This window comes from Molossus molossus, unplaced genomic scaffold (assembly GCF_014108415.1).
Source record: "Molossus molossus isolate mMolMol1 unplaced genomic scaffold, mMolMol1.p scaffold_m16_p_1, whole genome shotgun sequence".
Lineage (NCBI taxonomy): Eukaryota > Metazoa > Chordata > Mammalia > Chiroptera > Molossidae > Molossus > Molossus molossus.
The window spans coordinates 164,615,383-164,641,093 of NW_023425344.1; the positions used below are offsets into that span (position 1 = coordinate 164,615,383).

General features: G+C 39.3%; 1 protein-coding gene across 7 annotated transcripts in view; it reads right to left on the reverse strand.

Moving 5' to 3' along the window:
* HEATR5A (HEAT repeat containing 5A) overlaps positions 1-21,186 on the reverse strand; it is a 125,345-nt gene extending 104,159 nt beyond the window's left edge. For 4 of the 7 annotated variants that reach the window (XM_036258953.1, XM_036258945.1, XM_036258910.1 and 1 more), the window contains exons 1-4: positions 17,548-17,673; positions 6,110-6,308; positions 4,494-4,705; positions 3,578-3,686 (exon numbers count right to left, since the gene is read on the reverse strand). In XM_036258953.1, the coding sequence (XP_036114846.1) occupies positions 3,578-3,686; positions 4,494-4,705; positions 6,110-6,235 (447 nt within the window). In that variant the 5' untranslated portion in view covers positions 6,236-6,308; positions 17,548-17,673. Of the gene's footprint in view, positions 1-3,577; positions 3,687-4,493; positions 4,706-6,109; positions 6,309-17,547; positions 17,675-21,164 lie in introns of those variants that run through there. The other 3 variants (XM_036258927.1, XM_036258918.1, XM_036258961.1) reach the window with 3 other exon arrangements.
* Between the last annotated feature and the right edge of the window lie 4,525 nt (positions 21,187-25,711).

Below are 25,711 nucleotides of genomic sequence, written 5' to 3' on the forward strand. Positions count from 1 at the left end.
GGTTCGGTTCCCACTAAGGGCACGTGCCTCGGTTGCAGTTTGTCCCCGGCCCTGGTTGGTCGTGTGGGTGGCAGCCACTCGATGTGTCCCTTTCACGTCGATGTTTCTCTCTCTCTCTCTTCCTCTCTCTCCCTCCCATTCTACCTGAACAAAAAAAATGGAAAAATGTCCTCGGGTGAGGATAAAAAAAAAAAAAATAGTGCAGGGCCTGACACCTATTAGCTACCTAACCTCAAACAAATTTGCTTATTTATTAAATGGAGGTAATAGTACCCACTTCTCAGGTTGTTCCAAGGCTCAAAAGAGTTACTACATGTCAAGTGCTTAGAACAGTGCATGAAATACAGTAAATGTTCAATAGATTTTATAGCTATTAACATTTTTACCATTTATTAGTCCAAGTAATTTCACTCAGAGGTTGAAAGTCTAGGCTTTAAGATTTTAAAAGACCTGGGTTTGAGTCTTGGCTCTGACTCTCAGTGTCTGTGTGACCTGAAGTTGTTTTTACTTATTTCTTCATCTATAAAATGAAGTTAGGATGAACAGCGTAGAGTGAGTGTGAGAAGGAAATAAGCCCATGAGGAAGACATGCACCACAGAGCCTGGCACATAATAAACACTCAAGAAGTAGTAGCTTCTTATTGATGTTTTACTAAATGCCCCAAATGATTTCAACATCCCAGGAAGTTAAGGCTACTGAAGATAGTAAAGCTGGAGGAAGACAAAAGTCAACATTGAGCCCTGGCTGGTTTGGCTCAGTGTTAGAGCATCGGCTCGCAGACCAATGAGTCTCAGGTTCAATTTCAATCAAGGGCACATACCTCAGTCGCAGTGGTCCCCGGCCCTGGTCAGGAGGCACCACATCGATGTTTCTTTCTCTCTCTCTCTCTCTCTCTCTCCCCCCCCCACCTCTTCCCTCTATCCCACTCTGTCCAAGGGTGAATGGGAAAATGTCCTTGGGTGAGGATAAACAATAACAATAAAAGTCAACATCTAGTATCATTTTCAGTCCTGGCCGGATAGCTCAGTCGTTTCGTATCGTCCTGATAAACCAAGGCTGTGAGTTCGATCCCTGGTCAGGGCACAGACAAGAATCAACCAATGAATGAATAAATAAGTGGAACAACAAATCTGTGTTTCCCTCTCTCCCTCCCTCCCTCCCTTCTTTCCTCTCTCTCAAAAATCAATAAAAGTTAAAAAAAAAAAGTATTGTTTTCATAGTAATGTTATTAATTTATCTTTACTCAAGGGAGCACAATAGTGATTAATTATATAGGTGAACATAACAAAATGGGTCCAATGGGAAATTTCTGAACTTTCTTTTATCTCAATTTCAAATGTTGTTTATCACTGGTGGGTATGTATCAAAGGTGGGAATCCCTTTTGATAGCTCTGAAGTGTGCTACCTGACCAACTAAATCATAAAGGTAAAAACTAGTGAAACATTAATATACTTATCAGTAATTTAACATTTCTAAGACCTACAGAGTAATTCTGTTAGCCAAGGGGCCTAAAAAAGTATAAGAGGAATAAAAAGTTTAGTGTCCATACATGCCCTGGCTGGTGTGACTCAATGGTTAGAGCATCACCCATTCACCAGGTTCGATTTTCAGTCAAAGGCTCGTACCTGGGGTGAAGGTTCAATCCCCGGGCAGGCTCAGGGCACACTCCAGAGGCAACCAATCGATGTGTCTCTATTGATGGTTTTTCTTTTTTTCTGTTACCCCTCCCTCCCTTCCATTCTCTTAAAAAAACAAAACAAAACAAAACAAAAAAACCAATGGAAAAAATATCCTCCAGTGAGGATTAAAGTGTCTATACCTCAGTAAATGAAAGTCTTACACACATCTTCTTTAAAAAAAAAAAAAAAGTTTTTATTGATTTCAGAGAAAGAGAAAGAGAGATAGAAACATTGATGTGAGCCCTGGCCGGTTTGGCTCAGCGGTTAGAGCGTCGGCCTGCGGTCCTGAGAGACCCGGGTTCGGTTCCCGCTAAGGGCGCGTACCTCGGTTACAGTTTGTCCCCGGCCCTGGTCGGTTGTGTGGGTGGCAGCCACTCGATGTGTTCCTTTCACATCGATGTTTCTCTCTCTCTATCTGTTCCTCTCTCTCCCTCCCACTCTACCTGAACAAAAAATGGAAAAATGTCCTCGGGTGAGGATTAAAAAAAAAAAAAAAAGAAACATTGATGTGAGAGAAACATCAATGGGCTGTCTCCTGCATGCCCCTACTGGGGATTAAGCCTGCAACCTAGGCATGTACCCTCACCTAGAATCAAACCAGAGACCTCTTGTTGCATGAGACAATGCTCAACCAACTACCGGGCCAAACACCTCCTTTTAAATAAAACATCTCCTTTTAAATAAAACAAGGTTTATATGTTAACAATTCCTTCTCCTGAATCACTTTCTTCAATCTTTCAGGAAACTACTGCTACAAAGTGATTCGCAAAGTAGATTCTCTCACGAGTTTTATGTTATAGACTTCCCTTCTCCTTGAAGTTCTTAAATCAGGTACTTGAAATTTAACATATTTTACATTTGAATTTTCCCATGTTTTATCTTGGTAAATTAAAAAAAAAAAAGTGCATGTCAGTATTTTATAAAATAATTTCAGAGCTATCTTCTAGAATGTTTTTCTAAATAAGGTAAGAATAGGAATTGGGGTGTTTTTATATTTAAAGGTGATGAGATATCCTTGAATATTAAGAATCAGATATTTAAAAATTGTGATATATAAACATACAACTGCTTTAGTTTCAAAATGATTGTAAGGCTATAGTTGCCAAGTATCTTGGAAATTAAATGAAGAGACAGCTACAAAAACAGTGTTCCACAGCTGTAAATGATGCCAACAAATCAATGAGACTAAGACTGAGTATACTCCTCGGGCAATTAAAAGGCCATCCAGATCCTGGTCATACTTCCGCCCTCCATGCTCTCTCCCACCCTGACTCTATTCCTTACTCCCTTTTGATGCTGGTATAATACTAACCCATGCATCAGTAGTTACCAACTATGTGTCTGGGTCCTTGGTGATAAGCACTTGCTCTGGTACTAGTAAGCAGTATCAGATGGAAAAGGTTTGTAGGAGCAGAGATGGATCTACCAAAGAAAACCTTAGTTTTTGCCCATGTGAATTTGTCTAAACATGGAATTCTATTACTCCACTATTGCTTTTCTTTTCTTTTTTTAAATCCTCACCCGAGGATATTTTTCCATTGATTTTTTTTTTTTTTTAGATAGAGTGGGAGGGAGGGAAGGAGAGAGAAACATTGATGTGAGAGACACATCAATTGGTTGCCTCCCGCCTGACCCATACCGAGGTACGTGCCCCTGACCAGTAATTGAACCCAGAACTCTTTGGTTTGCAGGCCGATGCTCTAACCACTGAGTTAAACCGGCCTGGACTACATTATTGCTTTTCTAATACACAAAGTGCATGTACATCAGCTAGAAATATTTAATTTATGGATATATTTCTGTATATACTATGTATGCTCGTCGTAGGTAAAGCTCTTTCATTGGCTCAAGAAAATGCTATCATTTTATTCCTTGGTCAAAATTGTAGTTACTTACCTCTGCACTCTTCATTGCTTTAAGAATATTCCCCACTGTATCAGTAAAGGTGTTACCCAGTATTCTACCCAATTTCTTGTACAAGGAACCCAAACATACCACAGCAGCACTGAAACAACATTTAAATGAAAAATTAGTCATGAATAAAAATAACAGAAATTAATAAAACAACTTAGAATATGTAAAGGTGACTATTTTAATTGTACGTTTAAAGGATAACATTTCCCAGAATCTATTCTATTGTTAAATTCGTAGGTATATTACCTAGGTGACTACACTTAGAATTACATTTTCAAAAACAAAAATTTTTTAAAAATGTATTTTCAATTAATCTAAATCTCAGCCCAAGGATTCCATTCCCCCCAATTTTTCATATATTAGATAATTAAAATAAAAGATAAGAAAAACAAGAAATAATGTTCTCAAGTCTGAAGTCTGAAAATTTTATCAGAAAATACATTCTGAGCTAAAAATTAAAACAACAAAAATTCCTGTGAAATTACACATGGGAAATCAACTTCCCTAAAAACACAGGTGATAAGAAGAACTGAATCCTATGGAGAAAGAAACTAAGCTATTCTTTTTAGAATTTTAAAAGAGTATTTTTCTATGACATTTACTATTAATGTTCACTACTAAGAACTAATAAACTAAAAGAACATTTAAAGGTGAAGAATTTAAAACACTTTTTTCTTAAATACTCAACTGCTACAGTTTTCATTTCCAAATCTAGACTGCAGATATATCTAAAGAACTCTCTCTCTCTCTCAGTCAATAGGAACATGTTAGATTTTAAAATGAGTAAAAATCTGTATTTAGTTTCAAAATAATTATCAAGTAGTTTGGGTTATTTATAAAAATGATACCACAAAGAAGCACTATTTTGTTTTATGTTCAGTTTTAATATTTAACTTACAGTTTAGTGGGAAGGTAACTGGGAGAGTCATCTTTGCTACGAATAAGATCATTACATTTATCGATTGTCTCATAGACAGAGAATGTGTCTCCAATACTATAAAGAATGCCTAGATTCTTAGCAAGGAGTTTGCGGGTAGGTGGCCCTGGGGAGCTGTTCAACAAAGATAGGAGCTGCTCAACAAGAGTCTTCTGTTTCTCCTTCACATCACTCTAGAAACAAAGGCAACAAAGAGACAAGTCAAAGTCAACATAATTACATGTAATCCTCTATTTCCCCTCATATATTTAAGAACCAACTAAAAGGCTCTAGAAAATGTAAGACTATTTTGATTAAAAATGACAAATTGGTGGCATGGTCATCACACCACATGAACAGGTAGTTTGTTGCTCTGTTAATATCCCCACAAAACAAATTCTGGACCATAATACACTGGAGTCTGTGTGAACAAAGACAAAGGCTCTATTTCTTCTATATCCTTCTTATATTTAAAAGGTAGAGTAAATTTGTATTTCAACGAGAGCTTCTTAGTTAGCAACCCAGAACCTATCATCAGAGCTGACCTTGTAATAATTACTTGTTTTACTCAGATCTTTTCTAAGTTCAATGCAATATTCTTTTTCACAAGTTTATGCATCTAAATGCCAATAATATAACTCCACTTTACTTGTCTGCTCTCTGAAAAGGGAATACAATGGTAATGGTATAAGATTTAAACTTCCACAGTGAAATATCTGTTAATTTAGTGTACAGATTTTTGTCTTGCATTAAATTTCTAAACGGCTCCATGAGTAGTGTCTTTGCACCACTTTTGCATTACAAATGGCACCGTTATTTTGTAGGAGAATATCCTTATTTTTAGATGTATGCATGGCTCAGTAAATCAATAGAATAGGTCAATCAAATATGGCAAAATATTAACAACTGCAGAATGCAGATGAAGGGTATGTATAAGTGATTAGTTTTCTTTTTATGGACCCATTTCACAGGTTTTTAAAAGGGAGTATGTTTACTCTAAGACTCTCCCATTAAGGAGTCGACTCCTGCCTGGCTGGTGTGGCTCAGAGGTTAAGCATTGACTCATGCACCAAGAGGTCACCAGTTCAATTCCCAGTCAGGGCACATGCACAGGTTGTGGGCCTGATCCCCAGTGGGGGGCATGCAGGAGGCGGCCAGTTGATGTTCTCTCCATTGATGCTTCTACCTCTCTGCCCCTCTCCTTTAAATCAATAAAGAAAAAATATTTTTAAAAAAAGAGTCCACTCCTTTTTTTAAAGTGAAACTCCTATGACATTATTTAGCACTATACTGCAGGGCTTCATGCATATGGAGGTACGTAAGGTATAGAACATAATGAAAATAAAATCTAATATAATGTAGTTTGTAGTTAATTTAATTAATGTAGTAATATAAAAAATATTGGCTAATTTTTTCTTGCTTTTTTAAACCAGATAAACTTCCTGTAATATTTCATTATAAAGTCTTTATAAAGTCTAGCACATGAAAGCTAATTTAAGTTATTCTGGACAGAACTAGAAAAGCAAAGCAAAAGAACAAAACATTATCTGGCACTTAGTGAAAAACAAACAAAAACCAGGTTTTGCAGTTTTACTTACCCTGCTGGTTGCTAGCAAGAGCTTCTCCAAATATCTCAACCAGTCAAAAATAAACTCTGCCTTCTGAACTTCACCTAGTCGACTGCACGCTTCTTCATTCAGCAATAAGCTATGCGCTAATTCCATTCCTTGAAGAAAATTCTCCTAACTGGTCTTGATTGTTCTTATTAAACATCAGTCAATACACCCAAGAAAAAATCTGTAATACAGGAAAGTAACATTTTAAAATGAGAGTGAAAAGGCAGGCAATCCTAATACTGGAAATCTTTCACAGAAGAGCACAGAGTATAATTAAATAGAGACAGCTTTTATAACAGTTCTAGGGAGAAATTGGGAAAATCCCAATACTAAACTCTTGCTTATAATGACACAGATTCCATTTTTGCATTCTGTACTCCTTATTTAGACAGCAGACAGGCAAATAGAGTAGATTATTAACATTCATATGTAAAAACTTGCTAACTAGAGAGACATTCCATTAAAATTCTGAAAATTTTAAGGACTTCAGAGTATTCAGGTGTTAGAATGTCAGTTTTCATTGTACTATAAAAATGGGCCATGGGTGCATAAAAACAAATAACCAGATATCTAGACCTACTACTAAAATTCTATAGCAAAGCTTGACATCTCCCTGGGTCTTTGCCTAGGTACATATTCTGTCATATACCTGGAGATCCAAGTAGGAGCAGAAGGTATTATTCCCATGAGCATCTGTTCCCTTAGCTTAGTAAAGACACTGCTATGGCTCAAAGCTAGCAGTTTTAGGAAAGAGTCCTATCTCAACCAGTACAGTCTTCTTATCTCTTTGAGCTTTGTCGTGAAAGTAAACTGTTTTAGAAGGCACTTGGATAGATGTTGTCCAGGGATTGTAGCAATAAAAATCCTCTCTGCTCTGACCCAGATTCAATGTAGCCTTTACTTTGTTGAAGCAAATAATCAACAAAACCAGAGGAAGTTTTGTTTTGTTTTTAAATTCATGAGTACCTCCTGGATATACACTAGTGCCTTTCCAGAACACACATAATAGTTTGTGTGTGCGCGCGCACACACACACACACACAGAGTTACATACCAATTTAAAGGATGACACTGTGATTATGGAATTTTTTATGTTTAGAATTTGCATGCTCAGGTATGTGTAGGTAGCATGATGTCTGCAACTCATTTTCAAATGATTAAGTAAATCAATTAATCAGCCAGAAAATTTGGCAAAATGTAGTTGAATGTAGGTAGTGAGTATGTGAGTTATCATTTTACTATCCTTTACTTTTTCTATATTTTTTTAGAAAGATGATAAGTTGGAAAATATTATTGAAAAGAAATAAAAAAAAAAACACATGCTGGATTTTAAAAACAAATCATTAGTATTACATACAGGAGTGACAGATATCATCAAGAATATTAAACAATAGAGAAGGCACCATATACATAAAAGATGAGTACTCTTATTCAAGTATCAAAACTAAGTTTGATACAGTATAAATAAAACTCCAAGCTAAACACAAATGGGTCATTGGAACTGCACAGATATATAGATAGAATGCTACATTAAACTAAAACATTTAAAATATATAGTTCATATTCCCCTAAAGAAATATCAATCTTTTAGAGAAGCCAATAAGTAAAGATGTATTAGGAAATTAGATGGGAGACATGAAGAAGGCTTTCCTCCTCCCCTCTTTTCTTCCTTCCATTTTTTATTTTTTTCTCCCAGAGTTTACTGGTATAAAATTAGCTACAGTATCAAGTCATCATAATTATTAAATAACTGAGAAGAGGCTCTTTTAAAGCCAGTAGTCACAAACTGGTACTCCATTAGCCAAATTTGGCCTATAATTAAGAAAAAAATTAGTCACTAACATTTAAACATAAGATTTTACATAAACACCTGAGTCCATGTCCCCACACAGCAACAAATGGCTGTACATTCCTCTTAGATGAGAGGAGCAGGAACTTCAATAGGCCATAGCTGCCACCTGGCCTGCCTTATTCATTTACATTAATTTCAACTTCTGTGGGTATTTAAATTTTCAACTCCTACTCTTTATCTTACTTGCATCCTCTGGCTTGGGCCAATGGTCTAGATTCTGACTGTGATGCTGTGCCTGAGGCCAAAAGACAGCTTTTACCTATCCACCAACTGTTCCTCAAGCCCGTGTGCTGCTTTAGCCATCTGGGTCATCCCCTCTCGATCAGTCCTTCCTGCCTGCCTGCCTGCCCGCCCGCCCAATACCCCTCATGACCTAGCACTGACAGTCCTCAATGAAAAAAAAAAAAAAAAGGCCAGAGAAAGACAATTATCACACGATCTCACTTATATGTGGAATCTAATGAACAAAGTAAACTGATGAACAAAATAGATCCAGAGACATGGAAGCATGGAACAGATTGACCAGTCTCCAGTCTCAGAGGGAAGGGGGTGGGGGGTGGGGTGGAAAGAATGGCGGGAAGAGATTAACCAAAGAACTTATATGCATAACTCACAGACACAGACAATAGTGTAATAAAGGCCTGGAGGTGGAGGGGGTCAATGGGGGAATAAAAAGGGGGGGGGGGGGAAAGCATCTAAGATATATTTTTTTAAAAGTACATATTAGGTTATTTTCAGAAATGTCAATTTTAAAGAAGAACAATATAATCAATGATGTTAACAAAATCACTTTACCAGACAACATGAATTTTAGTTTTTTGTAAAAAACAACAACAACAAAAAAGCCACCTCTCTTACCCCTTTCTTACATTATCAAAGTGAACTGACCGAAATATACACAATTAAGGATAAATGTAATAAATGCTAGAGAAATAATCTCTGAAAGAAACCTAAAGGTGGAAAGCAAGTTTGGACTTAATATGATTGTGTGAGGGAAAAAAAAAATAACCTCAGTGTTATAGAGAAAATTTCTTGTAACCACCAGGCAAGTCAAAATCCTATCTTAAGAATCAAATTACCCTTTTTGAGGTCATTAAGACTGCTGAAGAGACCTTTTTTTCCCTTAGGCAGCAGCAATATTGTGGTGTAAAATGATCTATCAAGAAGCAAAATAGCTAACACAATGCAATAATAAATAATTCAGTAAAAAGCTTGAGATCATAAGCAGAACATAGTTATCTCCAATGCCCTCAATACAGTCCTCATATAAATTACTCTTAAAAGGAGCAGACAATTCATATCGGTAATACCGTATCTAAATCCCCAAGTCTAAAATGCACCTGTGATCTCCACATGTGCACTGTCAATGAGATAAGCAACTTCATTTTACAAATAACATGTTCCTACTCTTATCTGAAGTTTCACTTTAGGAAGATGACTAAAATGTAGTCTATCTACTATACATTTTAATATAACTACAACTTATGTCTATATATACATCTAGAGAATGTTTATTTCTCTAATTTTTTACTTATTTTCCATTTTTACATTTCTGTTGAGATTATAAAGTGATTTGTTTATTAGTAAACCTACATAGCCCTGGCCAGTTTGGCTCAGCAATTAGAGCGTCGACCTGTGGGCCAATGAGACCTGGTTCAATTCTGGCCAAGGGCAAGTACCTCGGTTGTGGTTCCTGTTCGTACCCAGCCCTGGCTGGGGTCGCGCAGGAGGCAGCCAGTCGATGTGTCTCTCTCACATCAATGTTTCTGTCTCTCTCTCTCCCTCCCTCCTATTCTGACTGCAGATAAATGCAAAAATGTCCTCGGGTGAGGATTCAAAAAAATAAAAATAGCCCTGGCTGGCTTGCTCAGCGGTTAGAGCATCGGCGTGTGGTCCAGAGAGACCCAGGTTCGGTTCCTGCTAAGAGCACGTACCTCAGTTGCAGTTTGTCCCTGACCCTGGTTGGGTCATGCAGAAGGCAGCCACTCGATGTGTCCCTTTCACATCAATGTTTCTCTCTCTCCTTCCCTCTCTATCTGAACAAAAAAATGGAAAAATGTCCTCAGGTAAGGATTTAAAATTAAATAAATAAATAAATAAAAGTCTATTTAAAAAATAAATAAATAAATAAAAATAAAAAAGGTAATAAAAAATGAAAGTAAACCTACATAGCAAAATATTTTTCAAAGTAGTTATGCTACTCGAAAAAAGATTTCATAAAATTGCTGCTCCCACTGTAATGCCAGCCTTTATTTTAGACAGAAGCTAATATTTATTGATCACTTACTACAGTCTAGGTGCTACACTAAGTGCTTTACATTTTCTTAAATAATATGAAAATCTGTCCATGAGGCATCTATTTTTATTAGCCCTATTTTAAGATGAGGAAACTGAGGCACCAAGAAGCTAAGATGATGCCAGTCCTGACAGAAAGTGTTAACAATTTTCTCTACCTAGGATTTACAGATCTATTTTAGTAGAGATGGGAACATAGGTTGAATTTCATGGGGGGAAAAGTCTCCCTAATCTTTTTTGGTCATTTTAGTTTCTTAATATGATTTATTATATCATTTTGGGAAGGGAAATAAGGAAAATCACAAATAATCAAAGAGAACATCAAGCACAAAATAAAATGGGTTTATTGGATTGATTTGTTAGTTTTTTCTTTTTGCAGTATAAAAAGACCAATTTACAAAATGAACAAGCCACTAGGCAGTAAATAGGACTAATTCTAGCATGTGTCAAGTGCCTAAGGTTCTGGAATATGTCTCATACTTAAATTTCAATTACTTTTCTTTGGCTTTCACTTCTCTAAAAGATATAACAGCTTCAATTCAGCCTCCAGTCTTTAGTTTTTTGTTTTGTTCAAAAAATATAAAATAAGCAAAAAAAAAAAAAACCCTCTCAAGAATCTCTAAATGTTCAGGAAACATACAAATCTTAAAACCCAAACCTTTAAAAAAACAAGAAACAAAACAGTAATTAGCTTTAATCTAGAAAAACGCTGGGACATTTTATCCTGACCTAAGATTCCCTTTGACCTGTGATTGAGGCTTTGCAAAATTATAGGTTATAAAACAGGAACCCACAAGTTACAGAGAGCATCATGCTTAAGATATTGCCCAACGAGGGCTGCCCAGGTAGAAAGAAAATGAGGTCTTTTGTTACTGTACTTTAAATATCCCTAGGCACATGCGAGACCGGGTTCGGTTCCCGCTAAGGGCATGTACCTCGGTTCCAGTTTGTCCCCAGCCCTGGTTGGGTTGTGTAAGTGGCAACCACTCGATGTATCCCTTTCACGTGATGTTTCTCTCTCTCTCTCTCTCTCTCTCTCTCTCTCTCTCCCCCTCCCACTCTCTCTGAACAAAAAATGGAAAAATGTCCTTGGGTGAGGATAAAAAAATAAATAAATAAATATCCCTAGGCACAGTCCTAAAGTTGGTTTGCTGACACACTTAACCACTATATTTCACTGGTTTTAAGGTAAATAGATATTGTAGCAAATCATTTATACTTTTAGAGTTCTTTAATATAGTTTTATCTTGATATTTAAAACTTGTCTGGATTTACTCCATCTTTTAATCTAAAATACTGTTTTGTTTTCTACAATAAACTCACTATTTTAAAATTCAGCTAAAAAAATCACTTCCTTCAGGAAGCCTTTCATGATTAATTCCCCTATTCTTGTACAGTCTCCTCTTGGCATAGCACTTCTTTCATTATTCTATTTATGCTTCTTAAAATAAAGTTTGGCTTCTCTAGCCATCACCCATCACTTAGACTGCGAAATTCTTTTGGATTTTTGTCCCAAATCATGATTCAAAAATCTTAACAATGATTCTCAGAGTAGTAGCACTGTGGGTAATGTTCTTTCTCTAGTCTCCAAATTTTTAGCGATTTAAAATGAAGTTATTAAAAACCAATAAACAAACCAAATTTCTGTTAGATCCTAACTTTTAAATTCACAATACCATTTGTCAGCATCATTTTGGTAACATCACAAATGGGGAGGACACAGTATACGTATAGCCTGCTGTACAGTTCATGGCCAAGCCTTTCACTTTCTCAACTGATTCCCATATCACAGAATGACAAATGGTAGCTATTATTCACTTTTTAAGAGTTTAACTTATATCATCTCTAATCATCACAAGGGAGAAAGCAAAGAAGATATTATTGGTCCCTATTTTATGAATAAAGGAACTATTAAGATGTCAGTAAATAATAGAGCTGAGAATGAACCCAGATTTTCTTGGTAACAAAGCTCATTCTCTTTCCTTAATTCCAGGACACCTTTCCACGGAGATGTGTGTGTGTGTGTGGAACGGGACAATGTTTTTGATGTTAAGATGTAAGGGACAAGATGTGTAAACAAATAGGGCATGGGTCAGAGGGTGGATGCATAACCTTATTTTGGGGCTCTTTCTCTACCCATTTCCACCTACATCTTTCAGTAAATCACAAAACTGGCTTCACCTCCCAGCTCCTCCAAGGATAAAGGTCAAACAATTAAAAAGGGAGTGTTGGGAAAATAGCAAAGGGAACAACACCGACGAGGTAAATAAACTGTTAAAATTAAAGGAAGCTAAAATTAAAGACAGCAGATCTATAACAATGTAGACTAGTGACTCTCAACTCTAGCTACTTTAAAGAAATACCAAATTGAGCCTAAACAAACTGAATAAGTTTTTTTGTTTGTTTTTGTTTGTGCCCCTAGAGGGAACCGAACCCAGGACTCTCTGGTCCACAGGCCAACACTCCAACCGCTGAGCCAAACCGGCCAGGGTGAAAAGTTATTAGTTTTATAGTGACAGTACAAACAGGTTCAACTCTTTTGGAAAACAATGTGTCAGAAGTCATAAAAATAGCAAAACCACTTGACAAAAATATCCAGCTTTTGAAAATTCATGGTAAAGAAAGAGGAAAGTATCAGAAGCATCAGTGTTGATTAGAGCACTACAAAAGTGAAAACCGGAAACTTGCAAGTCCAATTTAGAGTAATGGTTAAATAAGTTTGATATATTCAAAGAATATTAGGCTCTCATGAAAAATTATAATTATGAAAACTGCAAGTGCAGGAGTTTTACATGTTAAGAGAGTGTCCCGTTGGCAAAGCAGTGTTTCCTAAACAGTGTTCTGCAGAACAGTACCAAAGAATGAGAATCAATGTTGTTTGTGTGTGTGAGTATGTTGGGTGGGTGAGGTGGGAGGATTCAAATCCAAATGCTTATGGGTCATGCCAAGTTCGCAGTTCTCTTTCCTACAGAGGGTCTCCAAACGTGCGATTTGGCAGTGTGCACTATGCACTGCCAGGAGGGCATGTATGCGGAGCCCTTGAAGTTTCTCCATGTTTTAACTACAGACCTCTCCCCCACCTCTATTTTTCTGTTTTTTTCTCCTGCTGGGAATCTTGTAAAATTGCCAGTCTATAGAATGAGATTTTTGAAATACTAATCATTAAAGATTACTGTAAGTAAAAAAAAAAAAAAAATTAATTCCTTTTTGTTCATACTATGAGAGGATTTTTTTTTTATCCTCACCTGAGGACATTTTTTTTGCATTTATCTTCAGAAAGAGTGGGAGGGAGAGAGGAAGGAAGAGAGAGAGAGAAACATCAAAGTGAGAGACACACATTAACTGGTTGCCACCCAAAGAACCCCAACCAGGGCCAGGAACAAACCGCAACCTAGGTGCATGCCCTTAGCGGGAACAGAACCCGGGACTCTCTGGTCCTTGGGCCAACGCTCTAACCACTGAACAAAACTGGCCAGGGCATATGATAGGATTTTTATTAGAAGAAGAATATGAAATAAGTCAATATCAAACTTCTATTTAAAAGTGGCCATTTCTGATTTAATATTTTGGAAAAAATTATCTAAAATTCAGAATTCTAAATATAAGCAGATAGAACTTTCTAGAATATGAATGGAGAAAGAAAAGATAGTTTTAATTAACCTATTATATTTAGGATTTATTAGATCACTATTCATCCTTTTAATTTTCACATCATACTTTTTCCAAGCTAAATATATTTAAAATATACTTATATTTCCTGCAAACTTGGTAGGAATGAGAAGAATACTTTTCACCACTGCATAATGAAAGCCAGCAGGAATGGTAGAAACAGCTCCAAGAACCAATGGGTAGCCCTGGCTGGTTTGGCTCAGCACTTGGAGCATCTGACAGCAGGCCGAAGTCTCGAGTTCGATTACGTACATCCTTGCAATTCAATCCCCTGCCTTGGGTGGGGTCGTGCAGGAGGCAACCAATCAGTTTGTCTCTCTCACATTGATACGCGCCCCCCCCCCCTCTCCCGCTTTCCCCTCCCTCCTTCCCACTCTATCTGAAAATCAATGGAAAAAATATCCTTGGGTGAAGATTTAAAATAAATAAATAAATAAGAACTGAAAAGTAGCACATCTTATAGGACAGAGAAGTTAGGATGGAATAGGAAAGAAATTGGAATTACATGGAAATTTATAAGTTGAGGTAAGAAAGGGACAGAAGTAGGGAATGCATTTTCTTTGCCCTCCTCTTTTAGTTTTTCCCAAATACTGCATGTTACTATCAGGAATGAGAAGAATGGCACAAACTGGATTCAATGAAGGAGATTGCCAATAGGGCCCCCAATTGAAGTCTAATCATTTATAGAAATTCTCTTTTCAGATTACAAAAAAGAAAATTCTTGCCCGGCCGGTATGGCTCAGTGGTTGAGCACTGACCCATGCACCAAGAGGTCGCCGGTTTGATTCCTGGTCAGGGCACATGCCCAGGTTGTGGGCCTGATTCCCAGTGGGGGGCATGCAAGAGGCAGCCAATCGATGTTTTCTCTCATTGGTGTTTCTATCTCTCTCTCCCTCTCCCTTCTTCTCTCTCTAAATCAATAAAAAAAAAAGATTAAAAAAAAAACAACAGAAAATTCTTGAAGGGTAAAAAGGAAGTGTTGGGGGTGGGCAGAAGGATTGAACAATAGGAACCAACTCTAATAAGGCAGCAATAGAAAAAGGAACTAACTTTTTTTTTTTTTTTTTTTATCCTCACCCAAGGACATTTTTGCATTTTTTGTTCAGACAGAGCGGGAGGGAGAGAGAGGAAGAGAGAGAGAGAGAAACATCAATGTGAAGGGACACATCGAGTGGTTGCCACCCGCACGACCAACCAGGGCCGGGGACAAACTGCAACCGAGGTACGTGCCCTTAGGGGGAAGGAACCCGGGTCTCTCTGTACCGCAGGCCAACGCTCTAACCGCTGAGCCAAACCGGCCAGGGCGGAACTAACTTTTTTTGAGGATTCACTTACTAGAAGCTTTTTTTTTTATCCTCACCCGAGGACATTTTTCCATTTTTGTTCAGATAGAGTGGGAGGGGGAGAGGATGAGAGAGAGAGAGAGAGAAACATCGACATGAAAAGGGACACATCGAGTGGCTGCCTCCTGCACGACCCCAACCAGGGCCAGGGACGAATCGCAACCAAATTACCTGACCTTGGCCGGAACTGAACCTGTGACTCATTGGTCCACGGCCGACACTCTAACTGCTGAGCCAAACCAGCCAGGGCCACTTACTAGAAGTTTTTAAATTCACTATCTCATTTAATCTTCACAACACTGAAATTTAGATATTATTATCCTCATTTTACAGTTGACAATGAGAAATAAATTTGTCCAAGGTCAAGATGCTATTTAAGTGGAAGAAACAAGATAACACCTATATCTGTCTACTAGTTTCAATGTCCGTGTTCATTCAACTACTTCATACAGCTTCTTCATATAGTTTCTAATCGCTGATGTTACTGAGTTATTGCCATCCCTGAACCATCTAATCCTTCTAACTTTGCTGTTCATCACTTCACTCTCCTCTTAACGTCTCATACTTTGAGGCTTTTTGTTAAAGTGTGAGGTCTTCCAGAGACATCAACTTCCAAAGGCCCTTTCTATCTAGACAGCAAATCAGTAGTTTCAACAGTGTTAGTTTAGTCTTTGGTTACTCTTTTTCTTTACTGATTTTTAGAGAGAGAGGAAGGGAGAGGGAGAGAGAGATAGAAACATTGATAAGAGAGAACATCGGTTGGCTGCCTCCTGCATGTCTCCCAACTGGGGACTGGGCCCACAACCTGGGCATGTGCTCTGACAGGGAATCAAACCGGCGACCTCTTAGTGCATGGGGCGACGCTCAACCACTGAGCCACACCAGCCGGGCTCTTTGGTTACTCTTGGTAATTTTTGTCTCTCTTCATTCCATAAACCAACTCTTCCCACTTGGGAAGAGAGATTTCATTCTGGATACTTAGGAGTTCCAGAAGGCAGATTTTAAGATAAGATGAATTTTACTCTTCTTACATCTCACCACCTGATTCATCTGAAAGTCACCATGTAAGCAATCTCACTACTTGGTCTACCTGAGAATCCAGTAACATGAAGTAAAAAACAGACAAAAAAGTTGTTTTAAAACAAAACAATATACAGCACCTAATTGTTTCAAAGATCACAACATTTACTGACATTTGATCCCTCAAAGCCTGTTCATTCTTAGTTTAGACATGACTACTACTCCAGTAATCTGGATTCTAGACAGTATTACATTAAAAGTGAAGAAGCAAACTCGTTGAGAACAAGATGTCAGAGCAAGCAGTTATCAGTGATGGAAATGACCAAACTGGAATTTACTAAAGATATTTTAAAAATCGGGGCAATACGGGGCTAGTTAGTACAAGAGCAAAGTACACAAAATGCCATTGTTCCCTTGGCTCAGCAGAGGCCAGGAATTCTTGCTTAATTTTTCAAAATAACTCTATCCCTGTGTTTGCTGCTCATGCAATCTGCCATGTAGGATTTCCTAGCTCAGCCATTTAGATACTGCCTGCTTTAGGATCCCCCCCCCCCTTCTAACTGTTCCTGTCTCTTACATTTTGGTCAGCCTTCACAGATTTACCCTTAATCTTCACTCCAGTCTGACATTTTGGCTTTCCTCATGGTCCCCACTTCCAATTTGCAGCATACTCTATGGAATATCTAGCTTAGAATTTAGCTACATTTCCAACCTTCCTGGATTCCTAACTGAGGTGTTTTGTTGGCAGACACTACTTCTCACTCCCTATTGCTTCCTAGAACAATTCCATTATTACTCTGCCTTTTGGCTACCATCGTCATGGCCCACCCAAGTAATACAGTGAATATACCACCTATTACCTCTAACTCCCAAGTGGGTCTGGGGCAGGACACCATAATCAAACCCACTGATATTTCTGTGGCAGAAGCTAAACATACTCACATAAGGTGGGATTTTAAAATGACTGTAAATAGCTTTATATCATTTTAGGTCATGTTTTGCTCTCAAATGCGTTAAATGAAGTACTATTTTGCATATGTACACAAAAACATGCATATGTATTTCAACATATAGAAACCTACAAATGCAACAGAAGAGGAGATAGATAGATAGATACTGCTATATAACTGTTGTATATCGGTAATTAACCAACAGAGAAGCATTATCTGGGCAATAAGTACAACTATATTACTGAATAAGTACATATATAAACATTTTACTTACTGACATTAGAACCATACCTTGGTTTTAAGATTAGAAAGATTATATGCTGAGCTTTAAATGATCACTTGCAACAAGCTTTTCCTCTTTCCTGTCATATAACTAGCTCCAATTTCTTAGGTTCGTGACATTAACATAGTGCTTTAATATGGCTGTGTGCTTCTTTTCTAGAAATAATTATATTTTAAGTTGTTATTTAAAAAAAAAAAAAGCCCAAGCATGATTCCAGACATATGCTTCATTTTCAATCTGTTGGGTATCTGTTTTGAGAGTTCTAATTTCCCATTTGGGTTTTACTACAGATAAATGTTTGATTTCATGTTCATAGTTACACTTCTAATAATTTTTTGTCTGATCTTGTGATCAACTGTTATATCACTGGATTCATGTAAAAAAATGTTTTGAGTGCCCTGGCCAGTTTGGCTCAGCGGTTAGAGCGTCGGCCTGCGGTCTGGAGAGACCCGGGTTCGGTTCCGCTAAGGGCACGTACTTCGGTTGCAGTTTGTCCCCGGCCCTAGTTGGTCGTGCGGGTGGCAGCCACTCGAGGTGTCCCTTCACGTCGATGTTTCTCTCTCTCTCTCCCTCCCACTCTATCTGTACAAAAAATGGAAAAATATCCTCGGGTGAGGATAAAAAAAAAAAAATGTTTTGAGTAAAAGTAACTTACTGTTACTTGTGATATACATCATAATGAATGATATGTTAAAAAGTTTACTAAATGAAAAAACTTTCCACACCAGATCTAAATTATAACCAAATATTATAAAGTTGTCAGAGAAACATAAAAACCCTTCCCTCTCTCTAGCCTTCAAAAGGCTAGGCTTGCTGAAATTAAAAGCTTTATATGAGGTAAATGTGACAGAAAAGGCATGCCCCTCTTCCATCATTACACATCTAGGATCTGGAAGCAATACGGGATCTTCCAGTTTACCTGACATAATAATGAAAAAGCAAGATTAAGAATTAAAACACAGCCCTGGCCGGTTTGGCTCAGCGGTTAGAGCATCAGCCTGCGGTCCCGGCTCGGGTTCGGTTCCCGCTAAGGGCACGTATCTTGATTGCAGTTTGTCCCCAGCCCTGGTTGGTCGTGCGGGTGGCAGCCACTCGATATGTCCCTTTCACGTCGATGTTTCTGTCTCTCTCTCTGTTCCTCTCTCTCCCTCCCACTCTACCTGAACAAAAAATGGAAAAATGTCCTCGGGTTAGGATAAAAAAAAAAAAAAGAATTAAAACTGAGCCCTGGCCGGTTTGGCTCATGCTCCAGCCTATGGACCAGAGAGTCCTGAGTTAGGTTCCTGCTAAGGGCACGTACCTCGGTTGCAGTTTGTCCCCGCCCTGTTGGGGTCATGTGGGTGGCAACCACTCGATATGTCTCTCTCACATTGATGTTTCTATCCCCCCCCCTCCGCTTTATCTGAAGATAAATGCAAAAAAAAAAAAAGAATTAAAACTGAACTTAACCTTTTCTTCCTACAAAAGAATTAGTGTTTAAGGGTTTAGAGTTTCACTCCAAGAGTGCAAATTTTTTTCTGTAAAGGACAGGATAGGCTTTAGGCTCTATCACATAAACAATACATAAACAGCTATAAACAATACACGAGTGTGGTTGCTTTCCAGTAGAACTTTACCTACAAAAACTGGCAGAAGGCTGGGTTTGACCCACAGGGTGTCAATTGTTGACCCCTGGTCTAATTCAAAGAATTTAACACTAGAACAGGACAAGGAATTCAATTAAATGATATAAACAGCTCCTTACTCATTCCTTAGGTGTCAGTTAAATGAAGTTTAATAATAGTTTCTGCAGTCTCCTTATAATGCAAAAGTGCTTTTCTTATTTATTAAATATGTTCTTATCGATTTTTTAGAGAGAGAGGAAGGGAGAGAGATGGAAACATACATGTGAGAGAGAAACGTCCATCGGCTGCCTCCTGCATACCCCCTACTGGGGATAGAGCCCACAATCCGGGCATGTGCCCTGACCAGGAATCCAACCAGCAACCTTTTGGTGCATAGGTCCATGTTAAACCACTGAGCCATACCAGCCAGGCAGAAGGGCTTTTTATATAGAAGGACTATGGTCCTATTCAAGGACTGTTCAAACCCCTCAAGTATACTATGGATAATTAATAAAACACAAAAGATACAATAAAACTTAAAAAAAAAAAAATACAGATGTCATTGAACCTGTTGACCAGCATTTAGAATAAAAAATTTTAGAATAGGAAGGGGCCTAAACAAATCCAGAATTTAATAATTTATTTATTCATAAGGTAATTAAGAAAGGCTCATAAAGGTTATAAACTACCACAATCCCCATTTTGAAATAAAGCTGGATGGAAGGAATGTGCACTGCTTAAAGACAAAAGTGCTTAAATTTTTCCCTAGAGAATGTATTCATTATCTGTGTAACTAAACAAAAACTCAAGGTACTTTGGATTATGTGTTTTCTGTCACTGAAGTCAGATGCAATAATAAACAGAAAGGAAGAGAAACCGATCTAAGATCCAAATAGAGGTGGAGAAACTTAAGCTAAAGCTAAAATTCAGGTCTCCTGTCAGGTCAGGAGACTTTATCTATACTATAGCTATCTATATAAAATAACTGCTTTCTAACACAAACCCAACCTCCAATACTTTTGCCAGCTTTTCTAAGTCTTGCCTGTTTACCCATTTTATCAAAGAAAAAAATCGATGATATTAAGACGTAAGAAAAGCTTGGCTTCAATGCAGATCTAAAATCACTTTCTCAAAGGCTTACCGTCTAAATGTTTGGAAAATGAAACAGGGCAATTTTCTCCCCATCCATCTAGTCCAGGTCTAAGGACCCTTCCACTTCTGAATCGTACTTGTGGGCCCCCTACTTTCCCTCCTGTTAACATCTTCCCTAGGCTGTAAGTTTCTTAAGGGCATATAAAAGGCGCCGACTATTTGAATAAGTGAGTGCACATAAAAGAACTACAATTATGACTTTTAATGAAGGACAAGTCATCTGACAACTACTATCTGACTTGACAATTACGAAAATCTCAACTGGCAGAGGTATACACTGCTGTGACCAGTAAGTACCATAAAGCGCTTTATAAAGTTTGTAAAGGCTTCATAATCACTTGACATGACGTTGTGCTGGCCGAGAGTGGGGTAAGAAATATATCCTCAACCCAAGCAAAGGCTACGCAGCAAATGCTTTCTTTCCTTGTGAGAAGGCTGGAAACAGTCCTCCACGGAGAAGGCAATGGGCGCTCTCTGCCCGCTGCCGCCTTCTGGAACCCACCTCCAGGGCTGCGGGCGCCGGAGAACCTCGCCCAGCTCGGGCGGGCAGCGGGCGTCGCCGGGGCGGGTCGGGGAGCGGGCGCCCGCGGGCCGTGCTCCGACCTCCCGACCTTCCCGCTCCCGCCCGCGGGCAGAGTCCACGCCTACCTGTTGTGCTCCGGTGAAACCAGACTTTCCTGGAGCCCCGGGGCAGGACCGCCGCGCTGGCCACTCGCCGTCCCCGCGCCCAGCTCAGCCCTTCCTCTAGGGGCCCCGGCCCCTTAGGCTATGACACCTAATCCCCCGGCCTGTTCCGCACCCCAAGTCCCAGCGTCCTCAACCACTACGCTGCAGCGACCACCCCGAGTCCCCCAAGCCGCTCAACTCACTGTGCAGGCCCGGGTGTGTTGTCCCTTCCAGCCGGCAAGCAGACCGGACACCGCGCCTGCACGCCCGGAGCCGCCTCCACCCCGGGATCCCCAACTGCTCGCTCTGCGTGGGCGCCCCCACAGCTCAGCATCCGTCCCAGCCCCTTACGGTACCGGCTCCGCAGCGCAGGGACCTGCTAGCAGCGCGATGAGGCGCGGGAGGGGCGCACGCGGGGCGGGGCCGGAAAGCTCGGAGTCCCCAGCGCCGCGGGAGCCCGCGATTGGGAGCAAGCCCAGGCCCCGCCAGAGCCCAGGCCCGGCCAGCCGGTTGCCGAGCCGTCGAGCGCCCACTCTGGCAGGCGTGACTGCTCCACCGCTGAGAGAGCGATGGAGGAGTCTGTGGCCTAAGCTGAGGCCAGGGAGGGGTTTTGGGTCAGGAGATACTGACCACAACTATTTTTGTCTGTTTTATCCCCAGCCAAAATCCTTGGAGGGTGACAATGGGGCATCTGAAGGCTACTGATACCGTTGTAATGAACCCAGTTGTTAGTAACTGAAAAGGAGCAAAAAGAAGGCCAAATTTTATAGACATACCATTTGTGTAGCTTTGCCAGGAAGCAGCAGTTTAACACTCCCCAGGCCTATTCCCTGCAGGTCAATGGGGGAAAGGACTGGGGCAGTTTAGGCACATGCCCAGTAAAATCTGGATGAAATAGGGAAGGTCCTTGCCTGTCAGTCACACCTGGGAACAGGTCATTGGCCAGAGTAGGCATGGCCACTACAAGCATGGGAAGATTTAAAATACTTAAGATCCTTAAAAAGGAGTTCACCTTTTGCCTCGTGGTTCTTGGGGGACTCTTGGGACTCTTGTTGCAGAGGAAGTCTCTTGACTTCCCTGCATTCCCCAACATGGCCCACATTTATGTGGACCCCCACACACAATGAACCAATGAACTGCAACTAGCCTAATATTAAACTGGAGCCAGCTCCACCATGGAATGGAAACTTTGGAACCTGGCTTTGCTTCTAGCTCTGCTGAGGACCCAGCTGCACATTTTCCAGGACTGGATTAAGGGTAATGGGACTTTGGAATCCCAGGAATGTAATTCCATACAAATAAAGCTTTCTACCATATCTCATCCTCCCATGGGGGCCTCCGGAAATGCTTATTCCAGTAGCACCCCAAGAACCCTACTCCTACTAGCAACAGAGAAAGACCATCCATGCAATTCTCCAATAACACTACGATTGAAGCCTGGGAAATTTGGACAGGGAGTGCTGTGGGTGTTGTTGACCTAAATAAAGAGGTAAACTGAGGCAAGCTAAAAAGAGAGTTTATTTGGGAATAGAAGAGGAATTGCAGTTTGGGACAGGCAAATTCTAGCAAGCTACAGATGAGTCCATTGAGGGTCTGGGGTAGATTGTTTATGGACAGAAAATGTAAAAAATGGAGAGTTCAGTTAGAATGAGTTAAGATAAAAAAACAAATGGAATATAGCTTTGAAGATTTCTGAGCAGACAAAACCAGCCCAGTCACACAAATAAAGCTCAATTCAACACACTTTGCAAGACCAACCCGACTTGGTTTATCTCCTGTTCATGTCCCTGGCAAAACATCTCAAGGTTGACATGAGACAACTTCTGACAAACAACCCCTGTCCCCCCATCATCCAAGAAAGTCCAACACTGTCAGTTGTCTGTTAATAAGGAATTTATGGGAAATCAGTCTCTTAAATTTTGTCTTCCTCAGAACACCAGCCTGAGATTCTCCATTTTATATTTCCAGTTCTATTTTAGATTGAAATGCTTTCACAGTGTAGATGGTGGAATGTTAGATGTGGAAATGATTCTGGAGAACCCTGTAAGCCTGAGACTGGGGTCTGAGGTAAAGCAACTTGCTCAGAATCACACACGGAATCAATTGTGGAACTGGGACAAACAGTCTCTTGGCTCCAAGTCTGGTGCATTTTTCCAGTATACTCAGCGTTTTGAATGTAATTTAAAATTTTTTATTTCAAAACAATCTCAAGCTTACAAAAATGTTGCAAGTATAGTACAGAGAACATTTTTCCCCAGAACTATTTGAGATTTAAGTTGCTGACACAATGCCACATGACCCCTAAATACTTTAGTGTGTGTGTCCTACTAATAAGTACCCTGTGCTACACAATCACACTATAACTAGTAAAATCAAAATATTTACAGGATACACTTTGACAGTTGTCCCAATAATGTTCTTTATGGTGAAAGGATTCAGTCAAGAATCAAACATTAAATTTAATTGTCATGTAACTTTAGTTGCCTTCAATATGGAACACTTCATCAGTCTTTCCTTGACTTTTATATCCTTGACACTTGAACATTCCCAGCCAATTATTTTATAGAATGGCCTTCACTTTGCATCTGTCTGATATTTACTCATGATTAGAGTCAGGGTAGGGATCTGTGACAGGACTCACAGAAGTGATGCTATGTTCTTACTCATTCTATTAGGTGGCATATGATTTTAATTTGTCTCATTATTATTTATTTTAATAAGGTGGTGTCTGCCAGACTTCACTATAAAATTACTTTTTCTGCTTTGTAATTAATAAGTATTTTGTGATAGATTCTTTGAAACTATGTAAGTATATTTTTGTTTCTCATCAAACTTTCAATTTATTTATATGAATTTGTCAATATGAATTCAGTTTCCTATTTAATGGGTTATAATCTGTATATATATATATAAATATATGTATTTATTTTAATAAATATATATGTATTTATTTATTTTAATCCTTACCCCAGGATATGTTTTTCTTTATTTATTTTTTAATCCTCACCTGAGGACATGCTTATTGACTTTAGAGAGAGGGGAAGGGAGAGAGAAAAGAAAGAGAGAGAGAGAGAGAGACATTGATGTGAGAGAGAATCATTGATTGGTTGCCTCCCATATGCAGCCTGATTGGGGATTGAACCTGCAACCTTTTGATGTACTGAACAATGCTCTGACAAACTGAGCCACCTGGCCAGGGCTATCATTATTCATTTTAATGTTCAAATTGTCCCATGTTTGGTCAGTGGGAGCCCCATTTATGCCAGCTTCTGTGTCTTGATATGTGTTTTAAATTCTTTTGTAAAAAAAAAAAAATTATTTTAGCTTAGCCGGTGTGGCTTACTAATTGAGCATCAACCCATACACCAAGAGGTTGCCAGTTTGATTCTTGGTCAGAGCACATGCCCAGGTTGTGGGCCTGATCCCCAGTGGGGGGCATGCAGGAGCCGGCCAATCGATGTTCTCTCTCACTGATGTTTCCATTTCTCCCTTCCTCTCCCTTCCTCTCTCTCTAAAATCAATAAAGGAAAAAAAATATATATTTTTTATCCTCACCCAAGGACATTTTTGCATTTATCTTCAGATAGAGCGGAAGGGAGAGAGAGAAAACATCGATGTGAGAGAGACAACAAGTGGTTGCCACCTACAAGACCCCAACCGGGGCAGGGATAAACTGCAACCAAGGTACGTACCCTTAGGAACCGAACCTGGGACTCTAATCTGCAGGCCGACGCTCTAACCACTGAACAAAACTGGCCAGGGCATAAAGAAAAAGTATTTTAAAAGAAATTATTTCACAATATTTTATTGTAAAACATTTTTAAAATACAGAACATTTGAAAGAGTTGTATATACCATATACTCACCATCTGTATTCTACTTTAACATTGTACTATTCTGTGCCCTTTTGATATACCTGCATTATTTTTTGAGCACCCTCTTACTTTCCGGCACAATAAGGCTCTTACTTCCAGGCTCATCATGCTCCAGCCCTGGATGCAGCCATTTATCCAGAAGCCCTGGTTCCTTTTAGTGGAGAATTGTATTTAGAAGTACTAGGTATGCCCACTACTATTGGGGTATCACTGCTCAGGCTGTCTTAGTGGATGCAGCAAGGGAATATTATACATTCATACACATATACGGTGCATCTATATAGGTATACTCACACACACATGTACAGCTATATACCTTTATCTAATAATATATATTGAAAAAGCATATGTTCACAATTTTACCTCCAATCCAGCATCACAGTTTATTCTAGTTTTCTCCCTTCCTCATTTATAACCCCTTTCTCTTACAGAAAGAAACCTGGATCCTATTTGTCCTTGGGATATTTAGTTGTTTGAACACCTCCCCAATATTTAAGCAGTCACCCACAGCTGCCCTCCCTCTCTTTGGAGGATGCTGCCCTTATCACACCAAGGTTCTGAAAACCCAAAATTACACTGCAAATCCTCCTTCTCTTTCCTTACCCCTGCTCCCAAACCTGTTTCCATGCCCAGTCTGTGCCCTCCCCACCCTGCTCAGACTCCATCCTTGCCAAGCATCATTCTAGGCATCCTCCTGACTACACTTGATATATATGGGCATGTGTGTGTGTGTGTGTGGAGTCTTGTCCACTGAGAAAGGAACACAAGTATTATAGATCCTGAAGGAAAGAGCAATTACTATGAAGTCCAGTTGGGAGGCTCATAAAGGATTTACAGAAAGAGTTGATACTTAAAATGGGCTTTGAAGGATGCAT